The 22744-nt window shown below is 42.0% G+C and overlaps 1 protein-coding gene across 1 annotated transcript in view; it reads right to left on the bottom strand.

The window, feature by feature from the left end:
- Usp54 (ubiquitin specific peptidase 54) overlaps positions 1-22744 on the bottom strand; it is a 71372-nt gene that overhangs the window by 8110 nt on the left and 40518 nt on the right. Inside the window, 8 exon segments of the mRNA XM_028879715.2 lie at positions 316-434; positions 7275-7773; positions 7775-8663; positions 11112-11307; positions 12208-12327; positions 16891-17058; positions 18165-18295; positions 22325-22556. Coding sequence (XP_028735548.1) covers positions 316-434; positions 7275-7773; positions 7775-8663; positions 11112-11307; positions 12208-12327; positions 16891-17058; positions 18165-18295; positions 22325-22556 — 2354 coding nt within the window.

Here is a 22744-nt window from a genome sequence, read left to right as displayed (position 1 = left end):
CAAGCTACAGCCTTCAAACACATAGACACACACAGGCAGAGTTAAGACGTCAGACCTGTGGATTTTTTTCACCCAGCTCCTGTACTCAGGGATATGAGAAAAACTGGTTAAGCCTCAATTAACATCTAAATTAGACAGATTCCAAAGGCAGTCGCCATGTGGTAGCCTCCTCTCACTCAAAAGCAGCCTGATCTGAGCTCACATTCTCCCTGGATCACCACGCCTGTGCACCAGCACCCTTCCACTAGCCTCTCTGCGTGCCTTCTCCTCTAGCACAGCACCCATGTCCAGCACCTTAGCACCAGAGGCTGGTACCTGAGAGACAGGCGCTGGGCTCGGTCCATGAAGAGCATGCTCCATCTCTGCTGTTGGAGTCTTTGAGAGATCAAGACCAGGGGCTGAATGCAGTCTCCTCCCCACGCCATCTGCAAAGCCTAAGGAGGAAGACATAAAAACAAGCTGAAGCCATTTCTCCTCTGGGGCCTGAAATCTGAGACTGGAAGCACAAGCACCAGAGTTCTTTTACTAAGTAATTAATATGCATCTCTGAATCCAATGGGGAGAATGCTCTTTGAATCTATAAACAGCAAATCTCAGAATATGGATAAATTCCTATCAGCCAAAAACTACTAAAGAAATTGCTAAGAAAGCAGCTCTAAAAACCATCTGCTTTATATCCTCCATCCTTCAACATTTCTCCTATGAATAAAATCAGTTTTGTTTTGTTCTTTTCAAAATCTATAGATGTGTAGTCTATAGAGGAAATTATCTGACATAGTGATCTTCTAATGTACCGTGGTAAGAAGAAAGGAAACAATTAGTATCTCCGGTTTAGTTCAAAATTTAAATGATCATAGTCATTGTAAACCTGCTTCCTTGGATATAACAAGGAAGTGAGTTCCAGAGTCTGATAGTGTTTTAACCAGAATTGGAACTCAATGTTTTCAATGTACAGCACAGTATTCTATTATCTTCTGATGCCCTCCCACTCTCTGAGCAAGATCACTTCAGGAATATTTGGCGTGTGTGATATTCTTTATTCCCACCTACTCTTGGCTTTTCTCAATCACTTGAATTATAAACAACCATTAATACTGCTCTAAACTGATATGTGAGCCCCCCACCAGGGGCTGTCCCCAATCCAATTAAGTCTCTTGAAAATGCACCTATCCTTGACCTACATTTGACATGCACATGCGTGCGTGCGTGTACGTCCACCAAGTCATGTCTGCTACTTTGATACATATGCATATGTACACAAACACACACATGGCTTAACTATACTGTTCATGTAAGTACTTCAGATCAATTATTTTGGATATTTTCTGTTACTTAATGCATTGGTTCTCATAACAGTACTCATTCATCTGGGAACTTGAAAAAGTATACCTTCTCAGTTACAGTTCAGTTGTATAACACTTGCATACATGAAGCTCTGGCAGGTTCAATCTTCAGTGGGTGGAAAGGGGGAATGGACATGGAACAAAGACAAGACACCACAGATCTGACTCAGAATGTTTATGGTTGAACCTTGGGAATTTTTGCTTTGTTGTTGTTGTTGTTTTTCAAGACAAAGTTTCTCCGTGTATCCCTGGCTGTCCTGGAACTCACTCTGTAGACCAAGCTAGCCTTGAACTCAGAGATCTACCTGTCTCTGCCCGCCGAGTGCTAGCATTAAAGGGGCAAACCACAACTGCCTAGAGGAAGTTTTTATTTTTAAAAGGCCTTCCAACAAATAAAAAAATTTTAAATGTAGCCTGGTGTGATGACATACAACTGTAATCCCAGTACTTATGAGGTAGAGGATAAAGAAGTTCAAGGCCATTATGAGCTACAGGAGACTAGTTCAAAAAAATGTAAATAAGGAAATAGAGAGCTGGAGAAAGAGTTTAGCAGATAAGAGCACTGGCTAAGCTTCCAAAGGACCTGGGTTTGATTCCCAGCACCCACACAGTAATTCACAACCATGTATAAAGCCTGTTCTAGGGAATATGATTCCCTCTTCTTCCCTCCACAGGTACTGCACACATGTGGTGCACAGACATGCATTCCAACTGCTGCAGGTTGTCCTCTGAGCACAACCTGAGTGCTAAGACGCACGCACATATATACACACTAAATAAATGTGTTAGTTTGTTTTCTTTTTGCACTACTTTATTATTTTAAGTGTATGAGTGTTATGTCTACATATGTGTCTGTGTAGCACTTGCATGCAGTGGTCCCAGAAGCCAAAAGAGGGCACTGAATCCCCTGGCACTGGAGTTACACACAGTTGTGAGCTGCCATGTGGGTGCTAGGAATTGAACCTGGGTCCTCTGTAAGAGCAGCAAGTACTCTAAGCCACTAAACCATCTCTCAGTCCCATATAGCATTTTTTTTTTTTAATTTTAATTTTTCCATGGTCTTGGAGATTGAACCCGGGGCCTGGTGCATGCTAATTAGCTACAAGTTCTACCACTGGTTCATACTAGGCTAGTAGTGTCCTTTTATATACAAAAATTTAACTCTGATGTAGCAGTTTATCTTAATATTCCTCCTATAGCCTGTTTTCTTGGTGTCATATCTAAGAAACTGTTGTCAAATCCAGGTCTTAAGACTTTTCTCGGAGGGTTTTTTTTTTTTTTTCTGATTTTCATACTTTTACCTCTTAAATCTTTAGATTGAACATTCAAACTCAAGGCCATTTTTAAAACTTATTTATTCTTATTTTATGTGTATGGTGTTTTGCCTGCATCTGTGTCTGTGCCCCACATGCACACCTGGTGCCCCCAGAGAATAGAAGGGGGTATCAGATTCCCTGTGACTGGAGTTACAGATGGTTGTGAGTCATCATGTGGGTGCTAGGATTGAGCCTGGGTCTTCTTGAAGAGCATCCAATACTTTTAACCATTGGGCCATCTCTCAAGCCATCATAAATGTTTTTTTTTTCTTTAAGAAAGAAATAATATACTGCCTGATATGTTACACTGACTACAATGTGACTAGGCACGTTTTAGTTTATAATCTTATGTAAAAAAATTAAAATCTTGTGAGGAGGGGAAGCTATGTGTGGAGATGTTATGGCCGAATCCAAATTAGCCTTTTGTTCATAAAGTACCAAGTTAATCACCTTGGAAACTGGTAAAAAGTACTTGGGAGTTTAATTATAACATTCACTTTTACTGTTTTTTTTTTTTTTTTTTTTTGGTTTTTCGAGACAGGGTTTCTCTGTGTAGCTTTGCGCCTTTCCTGGAACTCACTTGGTAGCCCAGGCTGGACTTTTACTGTTTTTAATACATTTAAAATTCTCTTTTCTTGATTTTTGAAACAAGAGTTTCACAATGTAAGCCTGGCTGACTGGAACTCACTGTGTACACCAGACTGGCCTGGAACACACTGCTGCCATCCAAGCACTGGGATTAAAGATGTGCAACAGTACATCTGGCTTGCATTTTTCTTCACAAAAGCTACTTTTAATGTTTTAATAGACATAGATACAATGATTTCTGTGCAACTTGAAGGAACTACAAAATTTAGAATATAAAACAAAAGCAGAGCTTATACAATTCTTCAGAAACCAATATGTCAGGATTAATCAGGTCACAAAACACCAAACACTGATTTCACTCATAGGAAATGTCCAGAACAAATCAATGTATATAAAAAATATTTGCATTTCCTTGGAGTGAGGGAGAGGGACAAAGGACAAAAGGCACAGAACTGCTGCTGGACAGGAGACGTCTCTAGAAGGTGATGAAACCCTTTAAAACTGGTTGTGGTAGGCAGTTAAGAGCCCTGGCTTCTCTTGTAGGTTCCCAGCACCCACATGGTGGCTTATAACCATCTGTGACTACAGTTCCAGGGGTATGCACACTGTATGCAGACATATGTGCAGGTAAAATACCCATAAACATAAAATAAAATTGGTTGTGGTAAGCTGGCATAGTATTTGCCTTGAATCCCAATACTCTGGGAAGCTGAGGGAAGAGGAACCCCATAAATTTGAGGATAGCTTGGGCTACATTATGAGTTCTATACAAACCTGGACTACAGTCTCAAAACAAGAAAAAGTTTTGCAATTAAAAAAAAAAAAAGGTCAAAGGTAAACATACTGTGGAAGTGATGACCTGATGCTTTAAGTTCCTCCAGTCTTGAATTCCCCATCACGACAGACTTGAATTACAATCCAAAACAAACCATAGGGAAAAGAAATTGCTAGTTTATGCATTTTTAGAATTATCTCCATAGGGAAAAGAAATTGCTAGTTTATACATTTTTAGAATTATCTACAATGAGAAGTGTTATTGTAAATTGATTTTATTGTTTGTTTATTTTTGGGACAGAGTCTCACTATGTATCCCTGGCTGTCCTGGAACTCACTCTGTAGAACAGGCTGGCCTCGAACTCACAGAGATCTACCTACCTCTGCCTCCCAAGTGCTGGGATTAAAGGTGTGTGCCACCACGTCTGGCTTTATTTTAAGTATTATAAAATTTTTCTGGTTTTGTTTTATTTTATATGTTTAACATTCAAATAGTTTAATTTTGTAATGCATTATTTTAGGAGATACTAGTTTATTTACTTTTATGTGTGTCTATGATGTATGTGTATGTGGGTACACAGAACAACTTTATAGAGTCAGTTCTCTATGTCCATCTTTTTCTCTTAAAGATTTATTTATTTTTATCTTATGTATGAGTGTTTCACCTGCATGCATGTCTCTGCACCACATGAATGCAGTGCTCACAAAGGCCAGAAGAGGGCATCAGTTGTGACCCAACATGTGGGTGCTGGAAACTGAACCCGTGTAGTCTTAGTCTGGAAGAGCAGAAAGGGTTTTTTGATTTTTGTTTTGCTGTGATTGTTGTTATTTTGAGACACGGTTTCTCTGTGTAGCCCTGGCTGTCCTCGAACTCATTCTGTAGACCAGGCTGGCTTTGAACTCACAGAGATCCACCTGCCTCTACCTCTGGAGTACTGAGATTAAAGGGGTGTGCCACCACTGCCCAGCAAGCAGAAACTATTCTTTCTGTGGGTTCTGGGAGTCAAGTTCAAGTTGCTAGAGTTGTGCAGAAAGCGCCTTTTCTCACTGAACTATCTCAGTGGCATGATACTATTCTTAAAGACTTGATTTGAACTTAATGTCTTCGTATTCTTTTGCTCTTTCATTAGAAGAAAGCTCAGTGAAGTAGATTCCAGGTTTTCTGCATTCATTAAAATCTTTCCATATTAACTTGTCTTGTGTACCTAAAGAGTACTTAGAAAATGTTATTGTAAAATCTACACTAGAAGGCAGCTCAGAAACAGATCATAACGTCAACTCTTAAGTCTATGCAGTTTCCAAGGAACATACATGGCAGTGCCTAGAAGAATCAGAGAAGGTCTTGGTGTGGGACAGAGAAAAAATAATATTTTTATTTAAAACAGGTTGATTATAAATATAATCTCTTTCTAAAGAAAAAAAGGAGATAGTTTAGATATGATAGGATGAAAGGGTAGATTAATGAACCTACTTTTAAAGAGTAACAACTTATTTAAAATGTTTTACATTGCTATAGATTTTAGTTTATTGATACAAATTTAAACTTAATTTTGTTATACTATATATATATATATATTTCTATTCTTGTTTGAGGTATTATGTTTAACTCATTTAAAATTGTAATAGATAATTAAAAATAGATTAATGACTAGTCATCTATGATAATCCTATTTGTATCCATGTTAGTTAAGTCTTCTAGGTATACATAGATATATTTCAGATAGATAGATAATCTTCAAACACTTCATAGACCTAGAGAATATGGCATTTAAATAACTTAAAATTCTGTTGACGTGAGACACAATTGCTCCTGGCTACACCAATTGATCCCGAGAGAATGTTGGGCTTCTAAGACATTTCCATTTGAAAGTTTGTCTTTTTGGCACAAAATGGCCTACTGAGCAAAGAACTGCACTTTCCTTGACGGCTGACAGTACAAATACAATGCTGTCCTTTCTGGACAAGCGGAACACAAGGAAAGCGACCACTGTACTCTGCCAAGACAGGGTAAGATGGTCTCTCAAAATTCCTGCTTCTAAAAATGGTCTGTCAGATACTCTAGGCCTGTAGCCAATTTAAATGCACCAACAATGCTGAGAAACATTAGGTGACTGTCCAGGCTGCCAGCTGTCTTGGTCTACTCTTCCAAGATTCCCAAAAGTTGCTTGCATCCATCTACCATTTCTCTGGTACCATTATGTTCCTTCTCAGGTCTTTGATGTGGTTGAAAACTAGATAGTTGTAATTTCCTCAGTTATGATAAAAGATAAGTTAGATATAAAACCTTAAATTCACAAATATAAGATAGATAGGACATCTTCTTTAATATTGTAACTGTAATTCTTGCTCGATAATTGTTTTGTTATATGTAGTTTTACCATGTTAAAGTTAAAACCTTACTTTTTAAAAAAAAGAAGAAAAGGGGAAGTGCTGTGGATATCATTCTATATAAATAAAACACTGGTGGCCAGTGACCAGACAGGAAGTATAGGCGGGACAAGGAGAGAGAAGAATTGGGGAAACAGGAAGAAGGGGGAGAGACACTGCAGCCACCAGCAGGACAAGCAACATGTAAAGACGCCGGTAAGCCACCAGCCACGTGGCAAGGTATAGATTTATAAAAATGGGTTAATTTAAGATAAAGGAACAGTTAGCAAGAAGCCTGCCACGGCCATACAGTTTGTAAGTAATATAAGTATCTGAGTGATTATTTTATACGTGGATTGTGGGACTGCGGGGGTTTGGTGGAACCTGGAGAGAAGCCCTCCAGCAACAGGTCTTGATATTGCTAGCTTGGTAAAATCGGAAAATGCCATAGCAGAGACTTGGTTTAGTGTGGCTATCCTTGTTTCAAGATGAACCTGGAGCCTGATTCTTGGATTAACTTAACATCTAAAACACAAAAAAAGAGGACTCTTTTCAGCCTTCCCCATTTCACGCTAACTCACTCTCACAGACCTATGAACTGCTTCTTTACACTACATTCTGGAGAGCCCACAAGCAAATACTTACGTGGTCATTCCCTTATAAGGAAGGGATCACTCTCTGAGGGATAATTCTGACCCCATCTCCATTCTGGCAGGAAGGAAAGGGGGGAAAAAGCCTAGCCCTTGTCCTGAGGCTGTAGGAGGAAAGTCAGAAGTTTTATTGCATCTAAGAAAGATAGTGATGCTGTACAGAACACTACCCCTCCTTTGATCTTGTTCTCTGGCTTTCAGCTTTTATATATCCCCACCACTGCTTGTATTTTTACCTGTTTGGTTAAGAGGCTGCCAAGCCACATCCTGTGACCTCCATTCAGAACAGCCAGTTCGAGAGGCCTGAAGACTGGCTTGGTAGAGAGACTCCAATTCAGAGGTCTCCTGCTCTGTGTCTTGGTTCCAGTGTGGATGCAAAAGGATGTGATTTCTCTCTGGGTAGGTTACACATGTATGGGAATCATGGGAGGAGGACTTGACTCCTGGCCCAGGGCCCCTGTGTTTAACCTGAGAATCACAGAGCCTTGTGACGTTTACCCAGGAATCCAAAGGCAAAGAAGTCCCCAAGATGACACTGCTACCCAGCTCCTTAGGCCTAGTATCTGTCACTTGGGATAGCCTTCCTTGGTATATATTTGGTTCAGCCAACCTGGGCTGTCCTCTTCCAGCGGTTTCTCCATTGGGAAGCCCAGAGTCCATGGCAAGAGGAGGATGATCAGCAGCATCTTCCCAGGAGGGCAGTCTTTCCCTGCCATCTAGAGAAGGCTGCTGTTTTTACCCAGTGACAGTGGTCTTTTCCTGGACCCTGGTGTAATAGAGGCATAAAGTCAGAAGGAGAGTTCTTCCTTAGCCCATTTGGCAAACTTCGATCCTGGGAACCTATAACATCCCTCATGGAGGTATTCTGCATCTTCTGGAACTGCTCTGCCAATGAGCGGACAAGTCCTTTTGTACTGGGAAACTCTGGCCTATAGGGCTCCTCACTGCCTCTGACAACCTTTGAAGTCAATGAAGTTTGGAGACTTTGGGCTTGAAGATGTTGGTTAAGTTTCTTCATGGGGTCAGTAGCATGAAGCTCAGGTGAAGAAGCAGCAGACATTATGGGGTGGCAGGCTCTGTAAGGAGGAATACTAGGCTGAGCTGATGAACCTGAAGGACTATTTAGGCTATGTATAACTATCTCAGAAGTGGCTTCTCCTGTTGAATGGGACCAAGGCACCACCATGGATATGTCAACAGGGCGCTTCTTTTCTTCGAACAGCCTATCTCCAACTATGTCTCTCCCTTCTGGTGGTGGGAATTTGCTGCAGCTGCTGCTGTCCTCCCTGTGGCCTTGGAGCTTATCTTCAAGGGCATCCAGTGGCAGGCATTCATGCTGAGAATTCCTCTCAATTCTACCTGCTGTTGTAGGTAACTCCTGCCTGGGGAATGCAGAGGGATTAATGCTGTCCACCTCAAATGACGTCAGAAGCTTCAAAGATCTACTAGGGGAACTGTGCTGTGAAACAGAGGAAACAGGCGACTCCAGGGGGAGGGATGGGTGTGACTCATGGCAGGAAGCAGGTGAGTGGAAGAAGGTAGAACTGGCCCCACACTCTGTTTCCCGGCAGGGATCCAGCTGTGCCTCCTGGTTTAACAATACTTGGAGCGGGACAGGCTGCTCACTGAAACAAATGGAGAGAAGCAGTCATAAGGTGCCTTGACTAACTATAACACTTCCAAAAAGAACTATCCACTCCTCCACTTACAGCTATTCAAAGATACCGTGACGAGAATGAGAAAGACAGACACAAACAGAGCCACAGGTCCCCAAAAGAAAAAGAAGGTAGTATTATCTAGCCAATGTCACCACCAAGTTCGTATATGTGGTATTAAGTACAGTCTTTGCCAATACTCTCCACTACCTGTGAAGTCCCATTCCAATCACATTCTTCCTGCAAATTAAAAAATTTGCTTCTCCCATATACGATGACACAGAAGGGAAGCCTATAAATCGCTCATACCATACAACAAAATTCCCAGATGCTGTATAAGGAGGGAAATCCTCCTCTAGGGTCCTATGGGGAAGCTCGGTAAAAAAGGAAAAGTATACTATTATTATAGAGTACAAGGTGATATGGATTCCTGGGATACACAGAAATAACTCCGATGTTTCCTCACAGTCACAGTCTCTTCACGCTGAGGAGTGGGAATCGGAATAAACTGCAGTTAGTTGACTCTCATTGTTTTCTATTTCTGACCAATACATGTGCAGTCTTATAGGACACTGCAACCTTTCCAACTTTAGATTATCAGATCAAGATTAAGAATCTGAAAATCCAAAACCAGAATGCTTCAAACTCCAACTGTTTTTGAGCACAGACACAATAATGAAGTAAATTTGGACCCGGGAACATCTCAGACTTCAGATTTCAGGGCTGAGGGTATTCAACCTATCTCTCTGAGTGTTTCAAAATCTGAAAGAAAAAAAAATGGGGTCTGAGCTGTGTGGCCCAACATTTAGGAACCAGAGACAGAAGGATTGTAGTAGGCTTGAGACCAACACAGACTACCTAGCAAGTTCCAGGCTTTGTAAAGCAAAACCCTATCTCAAAAAAAATGAAGAGAAAAAGGTAGAGGGAAGTAAGAGGAAGGGAGGAAGGGAAAAGGAGAGAGAGACAGAAAGACAGAGATACAAGAGAGAGCTAGAGAGAGAAAGAGACAGAGACAGAGAGAAAGGGAGAGAGACAGAAAAATGAAAGACATAAAAACAGAGAGACACACAGGGAGAAAGAGAGACAGAGAAAGATAGACAGAGAGAGAGAGGCAGACAGACAAGGAATGACTTCTGGTCTCAAGCCATTTTAGATAAAAAGATTCAACTTGTATATTACAAATGTTTGCGGGTTTAGTCACCCGTCACTCTTACAACACGAATCTAACCCTCTAGCAATGTAGCTCATTTGGTAGAGTGCTGGCCCAATATGCAGGATGCCTTGGGTTCAACCACAGAATGGAGGAGACCAGGGTGGTGGCAAACAGGCCTGTAACACTAGCACTCCAGAGGCAAAAGCAAGATCAGGAGTTCAAGGCCTCCAGGCCCTAGGTAGCCTGGGCTAGAAGAAATTCTGTCTCAGAGGTAGGAAAGGAGGAGGGAAGCAGAGAGAAAGGGGAAATCATTGGCATCAAACAGATCTAGATTTGAGTTCTATACTTCTACCACTTACTAGCTAAGTAACAATCTTCTCTGCAGTTCCCTTACTCAGAAAGCATGCTAGCTTACAGCCCGCATCTCATCAGGGGCTGTTAACATGTAATAACAAAATAAAGCAGAAAGTGCTTGGCTCTGACCTGACCCAGGCAAATGCTCAAAAATGTCAACAAACATAATGGGGCAGATAGTCAAAAGATAAACAACCAAGGCAGAGGATGTGTACCTCACTGGTAGAGCACTTGCCTAGTAGTATATACAAATTCCTGGGTTCCATCCCCAGCAACACACACACACACACACACACCTGAAAAGAAAAAGTTATCTGCTTTTATTATACTTATATTTTGAAAACTATTCAAATTTATTAATAGCCAAAGTTAATTTTTACTTAAATTCATCTATTCTACATAAAAGCCAAATTAAAACCCCTAAAATATGGGAACTACCCCAGTACCTCTTGGGACTTTTTCCTAGTCCTGACCTTAGGGAAGCAAACAAAGAAAATCTCTGTGTCCCTTCCCTATGGTTTAATTAAAGGAAGATAAACCGGTTATTTTCTCTGAGGAATGGGAAACACTAAAATCCCAAAATTAATCAAATGTTTGCTACTACAACATGAAAGGCAGACCAGATCCCATAAGAACATAATGAATATAAATATAATAATCGTGCTGTTCTGCAAGTCCAGGAAATTTGGAGAACTTGTTACTTTGTACTTTTTTGCATCTTTCTAGGAAGCATTAAGAAAAGGACAATCTATGTAATGAAGTTTTGTATCTCTGACCTGAGAGAAGAAAATCTTAGCGGTGTATTTTTCTCTCTTCCCTGGTAATGGAGAAGACAATAGTTCGCGCTACGGAGCACCCATGATCACTTCCTCCCCTGATGTCCATAAACTAATGTGGTTCTCAAGCACTACCTTGTCAGCTGAGGGAGGGCGCCCCCCTGTGGTGGGAGAGAGGCTGAGGGCTGCACCGGCTGCTGCGATGATGGTTGCTGCTGCATGCGATCCTGCAGGCTTCGTGCTTTTCGAATACTGATTTGCAACTTCTTATCGACTAGGGCTCTGCTGTGCGTGCTAGAGCTGGCACCATGCAGGGTAAGTCTTAGTTTAGCTAAAATGCAAAAGAAAATATAGCAGAAACAACACAAAATACGAACAAAAATAAAAGAACAAAAACTAAACCAAAACCAAGCAGATAGGCGGTAAAACAAAATATGCAGCAGGAATGCAAGGCATGGACTATGCATGCGCTGTCCAGGGGGCAGAACTGGCTCTGGCTCTAGGGAACATTCATGGAAGCCATGGAGGCCAAACATGTTAATTCAAATTTAAACAAACAAAACACTAAAGAAAATAAAACAAAACTTAAAAGGAACCAGGAAGATAAACTAGTGCTTGGAGGTTGCCACTCTTATCTTTTCACTGACCTGTTTGACTCTGGTCTCCACACTCTGCTCCCAACTCCCCTTTCTGATGGCCAACAGCAAAAAAGTAATATCCAAACCTGCATCTGTCTTTATAGAGACAGCTTCGTGTGGGTCATACTCAAGAGTCAGATACCAGTTCCTAGCCTTAATCCCTTGCTGTTACATCATGGTACTGCATACCAGGAAGGCAGGGGAGAAACAAAAAGAATGGAATATTACAATGAAAAGGTACTGGCCCAGGAAGTCAGAGCCAGTTCACTCAGTCTTCCTACTCATCAGTCAGTGACTACAGGAAGAGTGGGCTAACCTCCTTTCTGAAATCTAACTTTGTTTTGGGGGAAAAAGCCGACACAATCGATGAATTCATCTGAGGCTTCCTGTTGAGGTTGTTGCAGTAAATGTCCACAAACCAGTGACACCACCAGGTACACTTTGAAATCTCAAGGGCAAGGATAGCTAACTGGCCTCAACTTGGGAACACAAGAGACATTAAAAACTGTTCACATGGCCATCTGCGTGACAACACAAGTACCTACTGTGGAGTTAGTCGAAAATGCCACAGCCGGAGCAGCTGAGTTACTTACAGATAGCTTCGTTACAGAGAGCCAAAGCTGCAGCACAGTCTCCCTTTTGTTCCAGATGCAGCGACTCTTCAAATACTGAATTTGCCTCTTGCAAGGACCTTTCAAAGCCGTCACTCCTCCCTGAAAGGGTCAGCACTTTTCATTTTTATTATAATTAATTCCAACTTCTCCTATGACTGTTTCTTTTTGTTGGGACACACAGATCCTTGTTGAGCCACTGGCCTAACCGTCCACTGCTATTAAGAAGTCTTTAGAACATGTAAGGCATCCACTTTTGCCTTAACTGCGACCTAACCAATGCCAGAAAAAGGGAGGTACGTGCCATATTCACATTCCAACTCTAATACCTCCTCAAGGAAAGAACAACTGTCCATAGTAGCAACATGACTCTTAGTCCTGGAACTGAACAGCTCTACCACGAAATAACAAGACACACCTTGTCAACTACCATCAGAACACCCCAGACTTCTACTGCTGTAATGGCAACCATGGTTTGACTATTCTGTAGAAAGTCATCCAAACCACTTCCTCCTAGAGCTACATTTCTCTCTCCACCACTCTGCTCTATCAATACACCTCTTGGGAAGAGGAGGTCTATAGTTTCTATTTCAATGTATCTACCACAGCAGGTGAACTGCATTTGTACATGGACTGACCTTTCTGTAGCAATACAAAGTTTTGCTTTCATCATGCCTCGCTCACCAAAAGTATCCCAAAAAGCCACCTCCCATATAACAAGCATGGGCTAATTCTCCCTACTCCCAAAGTGCATGTGGGTCAAGGTAAGTACAAACAAGTATCCAGGAACAGTGCCAGATGAAAGGACTAAGAAGTATAGTACAGACAACTTTGTGAGGGACTGTCTAGTATCCTTACCTTCTGTTCCTCTATAAGCATAAACTGGTGGTAAATTAGAATGTGAATTCACCATGGTAGGAACTGACAATGAGCTTTCACTTGGTCACAGGGTTTGGAAGAATGAATTTCCAGACAGGTATGATGGCACATGCCTATTTTCCCCAGCACTCTGGAGGTAGAGGCAGGAAGATCCCTGATCTACATAGCAAGCTGCCAGCCAGACACGGTTAAATAATGAGATACTGTCTCAAAAAATCAAATCAAAACAAAAATGAAGTAGAATAAAAAGTCTGAGTCGTTTCTCTTCATAATGTCACCCTTCCCCTATCCTCAACTTACCTTCAGATGGGCACTGTGGTGACATATTTGTGTACCCTAATAAACTTGCCTAAGAATCAAGAGGACAGAGCCAGCCACTAGATTAGACAGAGGTCAGGCAGTAGTGGCACACACCCTTAATCCTCTAACTCGGGAGGCAGACATCCGTCTGGATCTCTGTGAGTTCAAGGCCACACTGGGCTACATGAGATTGATCCAGTGTAGGAGAGAAAACAGCTAGGCGGTGGTAGCCCACACCTTTATTCCCAGCACTTGAGATCTCATGCCTTTATTTGGGAAGCACAGACACCTTTAATCTGAGGAAGTAATAGGGCAGGGCAGAGAAAGATCTATAAGGCATGAGAAAACAGGAACTCTGTTTAGACTGAGGATTTCATAGAAGTAAGAACTAGTGGCTGGCTGATCTACTTCTCTGACCTTTCAGATTTTACCCTGATAACTGGCTCTGGGTTTTTTATTATAAGACCATTTAGAAATTCGAACAACAGGGCATAATAAGAAAGGCTCGGCTACAACCTTAACTAATCCACTTCCTACTTCATTTAGCTTTTAGAAAGCAAGAAGGGCCAGGCATGGTGACACAAGCCTTTAATCCCAGCACTCAGGAAGCAAAGGCAGGCAGATCTCTGTGAGTTCGAGGCCAGTCTGGTCTACAGAGCAAGTTCCAAGATAGCCAGGGCTACACAGAGAAACCCTGTCTGGTGGGGGAGGGTGGGGACAGGAAAGAAAGAAGAAAAGAAAAACAAAAGAGCAAGAAGACAGTAGAAAGCAGATTGGTTCTGAAAACCTTGGCAGTCAATCTCTCCCCCATCTCTAGAACTCTGATTTCCCCCAGCCCTAGACCCTAAATTCTTTCACTACAATTAGAATCAATTAAATCAATTAGAGGTGGTAGCTTGAAAAAAAAAAAAGAGGAGGAGGTTCGGGGGGTGGGAAGGCCAGGCATGGTGGAGGTACACACATATAATCCCTTCAGAGGCCCAGGGAAGATAGTGAGACCATGTAAAAGTTCTCAATTTTACAAAGATCTAGGCAAACTATAGTTAATGAATCAGTATGCTAGCTTTAATTTTTTTGGAGGGGGCAGGTTTTCAAGACAGGGTTTCTGTGTAGCTTTGGAGCCTGTCCTGGAACTCGCTCTGTAGACCAGGCTGGCCTTGAACTCACAGAGATCCGCCTGCCTTTGTGTCCGAGTGCTGGGATTAAAGGCGTGTGCCACCGCCACTCAGCCCAGATTGAAATCTTTATCATCTAGAATCTCAGCACTCCATGTTTTGCTCTTCTAGTAAGGCTGCACCAAAGCATATATATAGAGAGCTGACAAGGAAACATAACCAGTAGGATTCACTTTATCGCGCGGTTTAACTAAGAGAGTCAGGAAAGGACAAAGAGAAACAGCAGAATTATAACTTTACACCAAGGCACAGCACACAGGCCTGTAATTTCAGCACTTGGGAGGAGGACCACAACAACTACGAGGCCAACTTCACCTACAAAGTGAGTTCTAGGCCAGCCAAGGCTAGAAAGTGATGAGACCAGATCTCAAACAAGGAGAGTTAAAAAGGCTGAGGAGATGGTTCAGGTTGCCCTACAAGCACACATGAAAAAAGCCGGAGTATCCATTGGAATCCTAGCACTGGGAGGCAGAACTAGGTGTGTGCTTGTGTTCACTAGCCAACCAGATTAGTCTACTTAATTAGGTTCCAGACTAAAGAACATACCCCCCTGGGGGTGGACAAGATCTAGGGTTGTCCTCTGGTTCCACATGCACTCACACACATGTGTACCTGCACACATACAAACATAGACACACAAAGAATAGTATAAACTGAAACTTCAGACTGACAAAACTTGAGTTCAAAATGCAAAGTAGACTATCCAAATATAGAAACCGCTATGAGGAATTGAAATTATAAAGCTCTTTTTTTTAATTTTATTTTTGATTTCAATGAGACAGGGTTTCTCTGCCCTGGCTATCCTGGAACTCACTCTATAGACCAGGCTGGCCTTGAATTCAGAGATCTGCCTGCCTGTGCCTCCTAAGTGCTGGAACTAAATCTGTGAGCCACGACACCAGGCTTAAAAGTGTATTTTGAAACAAACACAACAAATAACTTGGGAAATAGAAGACAAAAATTGTCCTGAATCAAAAGGAACTAGGAGGTAGGGAATGTAGCTCAGCAGTAGAGAGCCTAGCAAGGGTGAAGCCCTGAGTTCAATCCCTAGTATCACAAAAAGGAGAGAGAGGAGAGAGGAGAGAGAGGAGAGAGAGAGAGAGAGAGAGAGAGAGAGAGAGAGAGAGAGAGAGAGATTGCAGAGAGAGAGAGATTGGAGAGAGAGAGATTGGAGAGAGAAATTGGAGAGAGGAGAGAGAGAAAGTAGAAAGGAAACACCACAGACCACAGTAAGATTAGAGGAAAAGCTGTCCTCAGTTAAGACTACTCAGTCCAGAAAGCTACTTGATGTATGGAAAGAGCTGGGACAAGCAGCCAGTCACATGGCATTGGTTCCTAGACACCATATTATTTTACCAGCAGAACCTATATAAAGAAGACACCTCAAGCTGCTGAACTCCCTATTTTGAAGACCAGTCTCAAGGTACAGAGTGATAATACAAAGCTAATTTGGCTTTGTGGTTTTTGGTGAAGGTAATTAACCAATATGAGGCAGTTGTGGAAGTTCATGTGTATGCACATCTTATGAGATTTGGGAATGAGTTGTCATGGGATCAAAAATAAATCACGGTTGGGTGTGATGGTACATAGCTACCACCCCAGTTACTTGGGAGGCTAAGACAGGATGATATGAGGTCAAGGCCTGTCTGGGCAACAAAGGGAGAACCCAAAACCAAAACTGAAAGCAAAACTGGCCAATGACGGCTGGGAATACAGCTCTGACACATCTGCCCTGGCATATGCACCACCTTGCATACTAAACACATTACCGCCCTTTCTTGCTCTCTGAGTTAAGATTTGTTCTGCTTACACATTTCAGAGATGTTTAAGGAAACCATTTTCCCTGAGTAATGCACTATCTCTAACCATCAAGCTTTAAACTTTTTTTTTAATTTTATGCATATTACAGGTATTTTGCCTGCATATATGTCTATGTACCTCATGTGTTCCTGGTGCCTGTGGAGGCCAGAAAAGGACACCAGATGCACTGAGACTGGATTTAAAGGTGATTGTGAGCCACCATGTGGGTGCTGGGAATCAAACCCAGGTCCTCTAGAAGAGCAGCCAGTGCTTTTAACCACTAAGACATCTCTCCAGTCCCTAACTTTCAGGCTTTTAATGGATGTACTTAGAAGTAATGCTATCTCTAATCAATAAGTTTTTCCGTTCATAACTTAGCTCTCATTACAGTAGTTAAACCAAGATAAAATCAAATACTGCTAAACAGTAGATAAGAAATTTCTAAGTGAGGATCTTACTTTTTGCCTTTTCTCTCTGTCCCCATTACCTACAGCCTAATTCTCACAATTACCCTGATTCTGCAGTTCATCCAAGTCCATGTATCTGCTGGGATGAGGGTTAAACCCTTTAGCAGCCTCTAATTCCTTCTCCCGTTTCTTTCGAAGTTCCTGTTCCTGGGCCCGCCTGGCCACTTCTTCCTGTAGTTCATCCAGCTCACTTTTAGAGGTGATCTCCCCACCTGCGATACAAGCCAAGATGAGAAATTACAACAGTTCCAGAATCAAGTTGAATTATTGGTTGACTTTATGGTTACCATACCATTTTTCCTGTGGAACGCTTGCTTTCCAGTTCATGCTTTGGACAGTGCTTTCCCTATCAGATTCAGAGCCATGAGCCATGAATAACAATGATGTTAACAACAACATACATATTTTCAATATTTCATTAACTGTAACAGCATAACTCCTAACATTTCTTAAGCATTTTCAATATACTAAAAAACAGTTTAAAAGCATTTTGACATATATTATTTCATTTAATTCTCTCAAGTGATAAGGTAGACACCCAGGTTATTTTAGAAAAAAGGAAAACTGAGACACAGAGGGGCAGCACAGACAGCAGATGGGAGAGCTGACTTCAAGTCCCGTTGGTTCAATTCAGCTGGAGCTACTAGTGCAGGCCCATGATCCCAGCTACTCCAGAGGGTGATGGAGATAGATGATCCCAGCTACTCCAAAGGGTGATGGAGAAGGATAACAAGTCCAAGGCCTACTTAGCTTATAGAATAAGTTCAAAGCCAGCTTAGACAACTTAGTGAGACCCTGTCTCAAAAAGTATCTGGACATGGTACTAATACCTGTAATACCAGCACTTGGAACACTGAAATAGAAGAACTACCATGAGTTCAAGGCCAGCCTGAGTTATATAGTAATTTCAAGCCAGTGCAGACTAGAGAGAGAGAACCTATCTAAGAGAACAAAACCACAGCAAGAAGCTGGGTTATAGCTCAGTGGCAAAGCACGTGCCTAACATGTATGACCCCCAAACTCCAAGGTTCAATTCCTGGTTTAAAAAAAAAAAAAAAAAAAAGACAGCCGGGCGGTGGTGGCGTACGCCTTTAATCCCAGCACTCGGGAGGCAGAGGCAGGCGGATCTCTGTGAGTTCGAGGCCAGCCTGGGCTACCAAGTGAGTTCCAGGAAAGGTGCAACGAAGCTAGGTCTCCAGCACACACTTTTACATTTTGATGGAATTCTCAAACAACTATTGTCTTTTAGTGGAAGTATGCTCAACAAAGCTGTTTCCCAAATAGAACTGGCGGTCAGATCCAGTATCTTCATGTTTACCTGAGAGAGGATGAGTCTTTGTCCAGCCAGTCATGGATGCTGTGGTGTCTACCTCCAGGATGCTACTGCTGTGGGACTTCGGGATATGACGCCAAGAAGGGACAAACCCTGGTCTCTTTGTGCTTTGATCCCTTTAAAAGAGAATCCATAGTAATAAAAGTTTCAAAGGGTGGCTTCTAACAACATTCCTAAGACTAAAATTTCAGAACAGAAAGCAAACATCATAAAAGCTTAGGTCAGGAGACAAAACCACGATGCAGCAGCTCCAGAGGCTGAGGCAGGAGGATAGAATAAGTATAGAATTCCAGGGTTAGGAAACAAGAATTGAACAAGAATTCATCTCAAATTGAAAAAAGAAAAAGAAAAAACAGCTTTTTGTAATGTACATTATATTGGCAAATTCTCTATTTATGCTTGTTAAAAGCCTCTGGGGTGGGCACGCCTTTAATCTCAGTACCCAGGAGGCAAAAGCAGGTGGATCTCTGTGAGTTCTAGGCCAGCCTGGTCTATAAAGTAAGTTCCAGGCTAACCAGGACTACACAGTGAGACCCTGTGTACAAACAAAACAAAATAGCAAACAAAGAGAAAAAAGGGGGGGGGGACTCTGAGAGTAAGGAGGCTCTACCTGTCTCCCTGAAAGGTCCTGTCCTGTTTTCCTTTCTGTTTGCTGTTTCCTCAGCAAGCTGCTAAGAGTGTTAAATAACATTGTGTCCAGGAGGCTGGAGAGATGGCTCACCGGTTAAGAGCGTGGGATGCTCTTCCAGGACTTAGGTTCAATTCCCAGCACCCACATAGGAGCTCACAACTGACTGTAACTTCAGTTCCTGGGGATTTGACACCCTCACACAGACACATGTGCAGGCAAAACACCAATGAACATAAAATAAAAATAAAAAAATAAATAAATAAATAAATAAATAAATAAATAAATAAATAAATAAATAAAAAGTTGTCTTAAGTAGGATTATAATGTCTTTTTGTTTTTTCAAGACAGGGTTTCTCTGTGTAGCTTTGGAGCCTGTCCGGATCTCGCTCTGGAGACCAGGCTGGACTCAAACTCACTCACAGAGATCCGCCTGGCTCTGCCTCTGAGTGCTGGGATTAAAGGCGTGTACCACTGCTGCCCAGCTGGATTATAATATTTAAAAGATAAAATTTTTTAAAAAATTGTGTCCTTGGACTGGTAAGATGGCTCAGCAGGTAAAGGTGCTTGCTCCCTGGCCTGATGACCTGAGATCAAACCAAGGGAGCCCTCCGGTGGGAGAGAAGTGACTTCTACACCTGTCCTCTAACCATTCACATAGGAAATGGAATTAGAAGGTCACCCATGGAAAGAACAGAAGAAGACTGCGCACCAGGATTCCCAGGGGGAGGCTGCAGCCAGCTGCCTCAGCTTCTCTAGCCAGCTTCTGCTAAATGACTGTATGCCCCAAATTTGATCGTGTTGGCTATGTGCTATCATTTGCTCTTTTACATGAAGCCTCAGCCAAAGGGATACTCAGCACTGTTCAGGATTCTCTCAATCAGGAACTCCAATAGGCTGCCCCAAGGGGCCTTCCCTAGTCAATATCTGCTGAATGCTTCTGAGCCTCAAACTGATGATGTTACCTTTTGCTTGCATTCTCAATGGGGCTACTCTAGTCTTCTCTGAATGTTTTAGTACATCAGATTTTATGATGTCTCATTGCCTCTTTGCTGCCCACTCTTCATCCTTTTGTCTTTCGCTTGCTTACTTCATAAACTCACTCATTCCACTAGACTGCTTGGGAAACAGACACCTGTGTTCTACTCTAGTTTCCTTCACAAGTTGTGCACCTAATAGTATCTGGCTGCTGGGTGGTGGTGACACACACCTTTAATCCCAGCATTCAGGAGGCAGAGGTGGGTGGATCTCTGAGTTCAAGTCCAGCCTGGTCTACAAAGTAAGTTCCAAGACATCCAGGGTTGCACAGAGAAACCCTGTCTCAAAAAAAAAAAAAAAAAAAAAAACAAACAAAATAAAACAGAACAAAAGTATTGAGCAGACATCCAAATTCTATTACATGAATTAATGAACATATTCTCATATTATTTTCCTCTTTCTTACTGATATCTTTTGGAGGACAGAACTGAGAAAATTACCATGCTGGGCAAGTACTCTACCCACTGAGTGAAATTCAAGTCTAACATACTAAACCTTTATAGCATTTTCTCATGCATAAAACTGAACAGGGTCTGGTAGGCAGGCAAGAACAGTGAAGAAGAATAAGGATATGGCAAAACTCTTTCAAAACAGCTAGAAGGTTAAAAATACTGCTTCTGGTTGCGGGGGGAGGGGGATGTGTGGTGCATGCCTTTAATTCCAGCAGAGGCAGGTGAATTCCTGTGAGCTCCACAAATCAAAGCCAGCCTGGTCTATAGAGCAAGTTCCAGGATAGCCAGAGTTACACAGAGAAACCCTGTCTTGAAAAAACAAAATAAATAAAAAAAAATAATAATAATATTGCTTCCATAGCAACTATAAAAACAATGTATAGGGAGCAAAATGAGGCCTTCAAGCAGGGTATAATGATCTATACTAAACTGTCATTATTATGTTATGGGATTATGATTATCAATGGTTTCATAATTGGGTCCCCAGTAACTCAAAAACCAAGAAAGAAAATAAGAATAAATTATAGGTTGGATTTCTTCTCTGATTTTAAAATCAATGTTTTGATTCACTAATGCATCTTTTGTTGAAAAACATTTTAAACAATTATTTTTTATTTTTTTATTTTTTTATTTTTATTTTTTATTTATTTATTTTTTTTTTTTGGATTTTCGAGACAGGGTTTCTCTGCATAGCTTTGCGCCTTTCCTGGAGCTCACTTGGTAGCCCAGGCTGGCCTCAAACTCACAGAGATCCGCCTGCCTCTGCCTCCCAAGTGCTGGGATTAAAGGCGTGCGCCGCCGTCGCCGCCCAGCAACAATTTTTTTTTTTTTTTTTTGGTTTTTTTTTTTTTTTTTTTTTTGGTTTTTCGAGACAAGGTTTCTCTGTGTAGCTTTGCGCCTTTCCTGGAACTCACTTGGTAGCCCAGGCTGGCCTCGAACTCACAGAGATCCGCCTGCCTCTGCCTCCCGAGTGCTGGGATTAAAGGCGTGCGCCACCACCGCCCGGCGCAACAATTATTTTTTAATGTGTATGTATGTGCATACATATGTGGGGGTGCCTATAGAAGACAGAGTAGTATAGGTCAGAGCCTCTAAAGCTACAGTTACCTGACGTGGGTGCTGAGATCCAAATTTAGGTCCTTTGCAAAAGCAACAAGTACTTTTAATTGCTAAGTGATCTCTCTAGACCCCTAAACAATTTTTAATATAAAAATGTAAGATTGTAAATATTCACAATGTGTGGTGAGGCACTCCTGTGATCTCAGCACTCTGGAAATGGGGCAAAAGAATCAGCTTAAGTTTAAGGTCAATCTGGGCTACAAAATGAATTCAAGACCAGCCTGTACTACATACAATATTCTATCCAAGAGACAACACAATGCTTGTAGCACAATGGGTTAATACTCAGGCTGCCAGGAGTAAAGCAGAAATCAGCACCCATTACCTCACAGTGGCAAAAGCAGCTCAAATCCCATTCATTATGAATGCCACAAACAGTACAATTTGAAAAGCCTGCGTTTGTAGCTGGGCAGTCGTGGCGCACGCCTTTAATCCCAGCACTCGGGAGGCAAAGCCAGGTGGATCTCTGTGAGTGCGAGGCCAGCCTGGTCTACAGAGCAAGATCCAGGACAGCCATGAAAACTACACAGAGAGACCCTGTCTCGAAAAGCAAGCAAACAAAGAACAAACTTATATTCAGGTTGTACATTAGATCTCTAGAGTTGCTCATCCTACATGCCTGACAAATGAACATTTCCTTGTTAGCATTCTCTGTAATCTTACAACTTTATTATAGTTGCTTTAAGTACGTACTAAACAAATATTACTGAATACCTAATGCTTCAAATGAAAAGCCACTGCCTTTACTCCTCCTCCCAACAGAGGGTGCTGCTGCTATAGAAAAGCAGGTAGAGAATATGGTCAGTGCTAAAACCTATCTCTTCACTCACCTAACTCATAGCTGAAAGCTCCGAGTAGGTAGCTCACATTGTGCAAAGAACTGGGGCTATCAAAAGACCAGACAATACCTGTAGACATTCAAGCTCTCGGGAGGGGCTGCATCCAAGCTGACAGGGCTGCTGCTGTTCCTCTCACTGCTCTCATAGCCAGACTCCATCCGCTGGATTAGGCGTGGATGCTGCTCTAAAAGATGAGAGCCTGGCCGGGCTGCACTCCAGGGTTTATGCTGGGAGCTTGGTCCACCAGCTTGAATGTCATAAGCAGGTGGCTTGCTTATTTCATCTGGCGTAAATTCTTTAGCTAGTCCAAAGGACAGATATAGAGGAGGTAGATTTAGCATTTGTCTAAATGAAAATCTAACTAAACCTCCACTGTATACTCTACTGTATTCTGTCTGCAGGCCAGAAGAGGGCACCAGATCTCATTATCGATGGTTGTAAGCCACCATGTGGTTGCTGGGAATTGAACTCAGGTCATCTGGAAGAGCA

This window comes from Peromyscus leucopus, chromosome 9 (assembly GCF_004664715.2).
Source record: "Peromyscus leucopus breed LL Stock chromosome 9, UCI_PerLeu_2.1, whole genome shotgun sequence".
Lineage (NCBI taxonomy): Eukaryota > Metazoa > Chordata > Mammalia > Rodentia > Cricetidae > Peromyscus > Peromyscus leucopus.
This window is presented reverse-complemented; position numbering and strand designations above follow the sequence as displayed.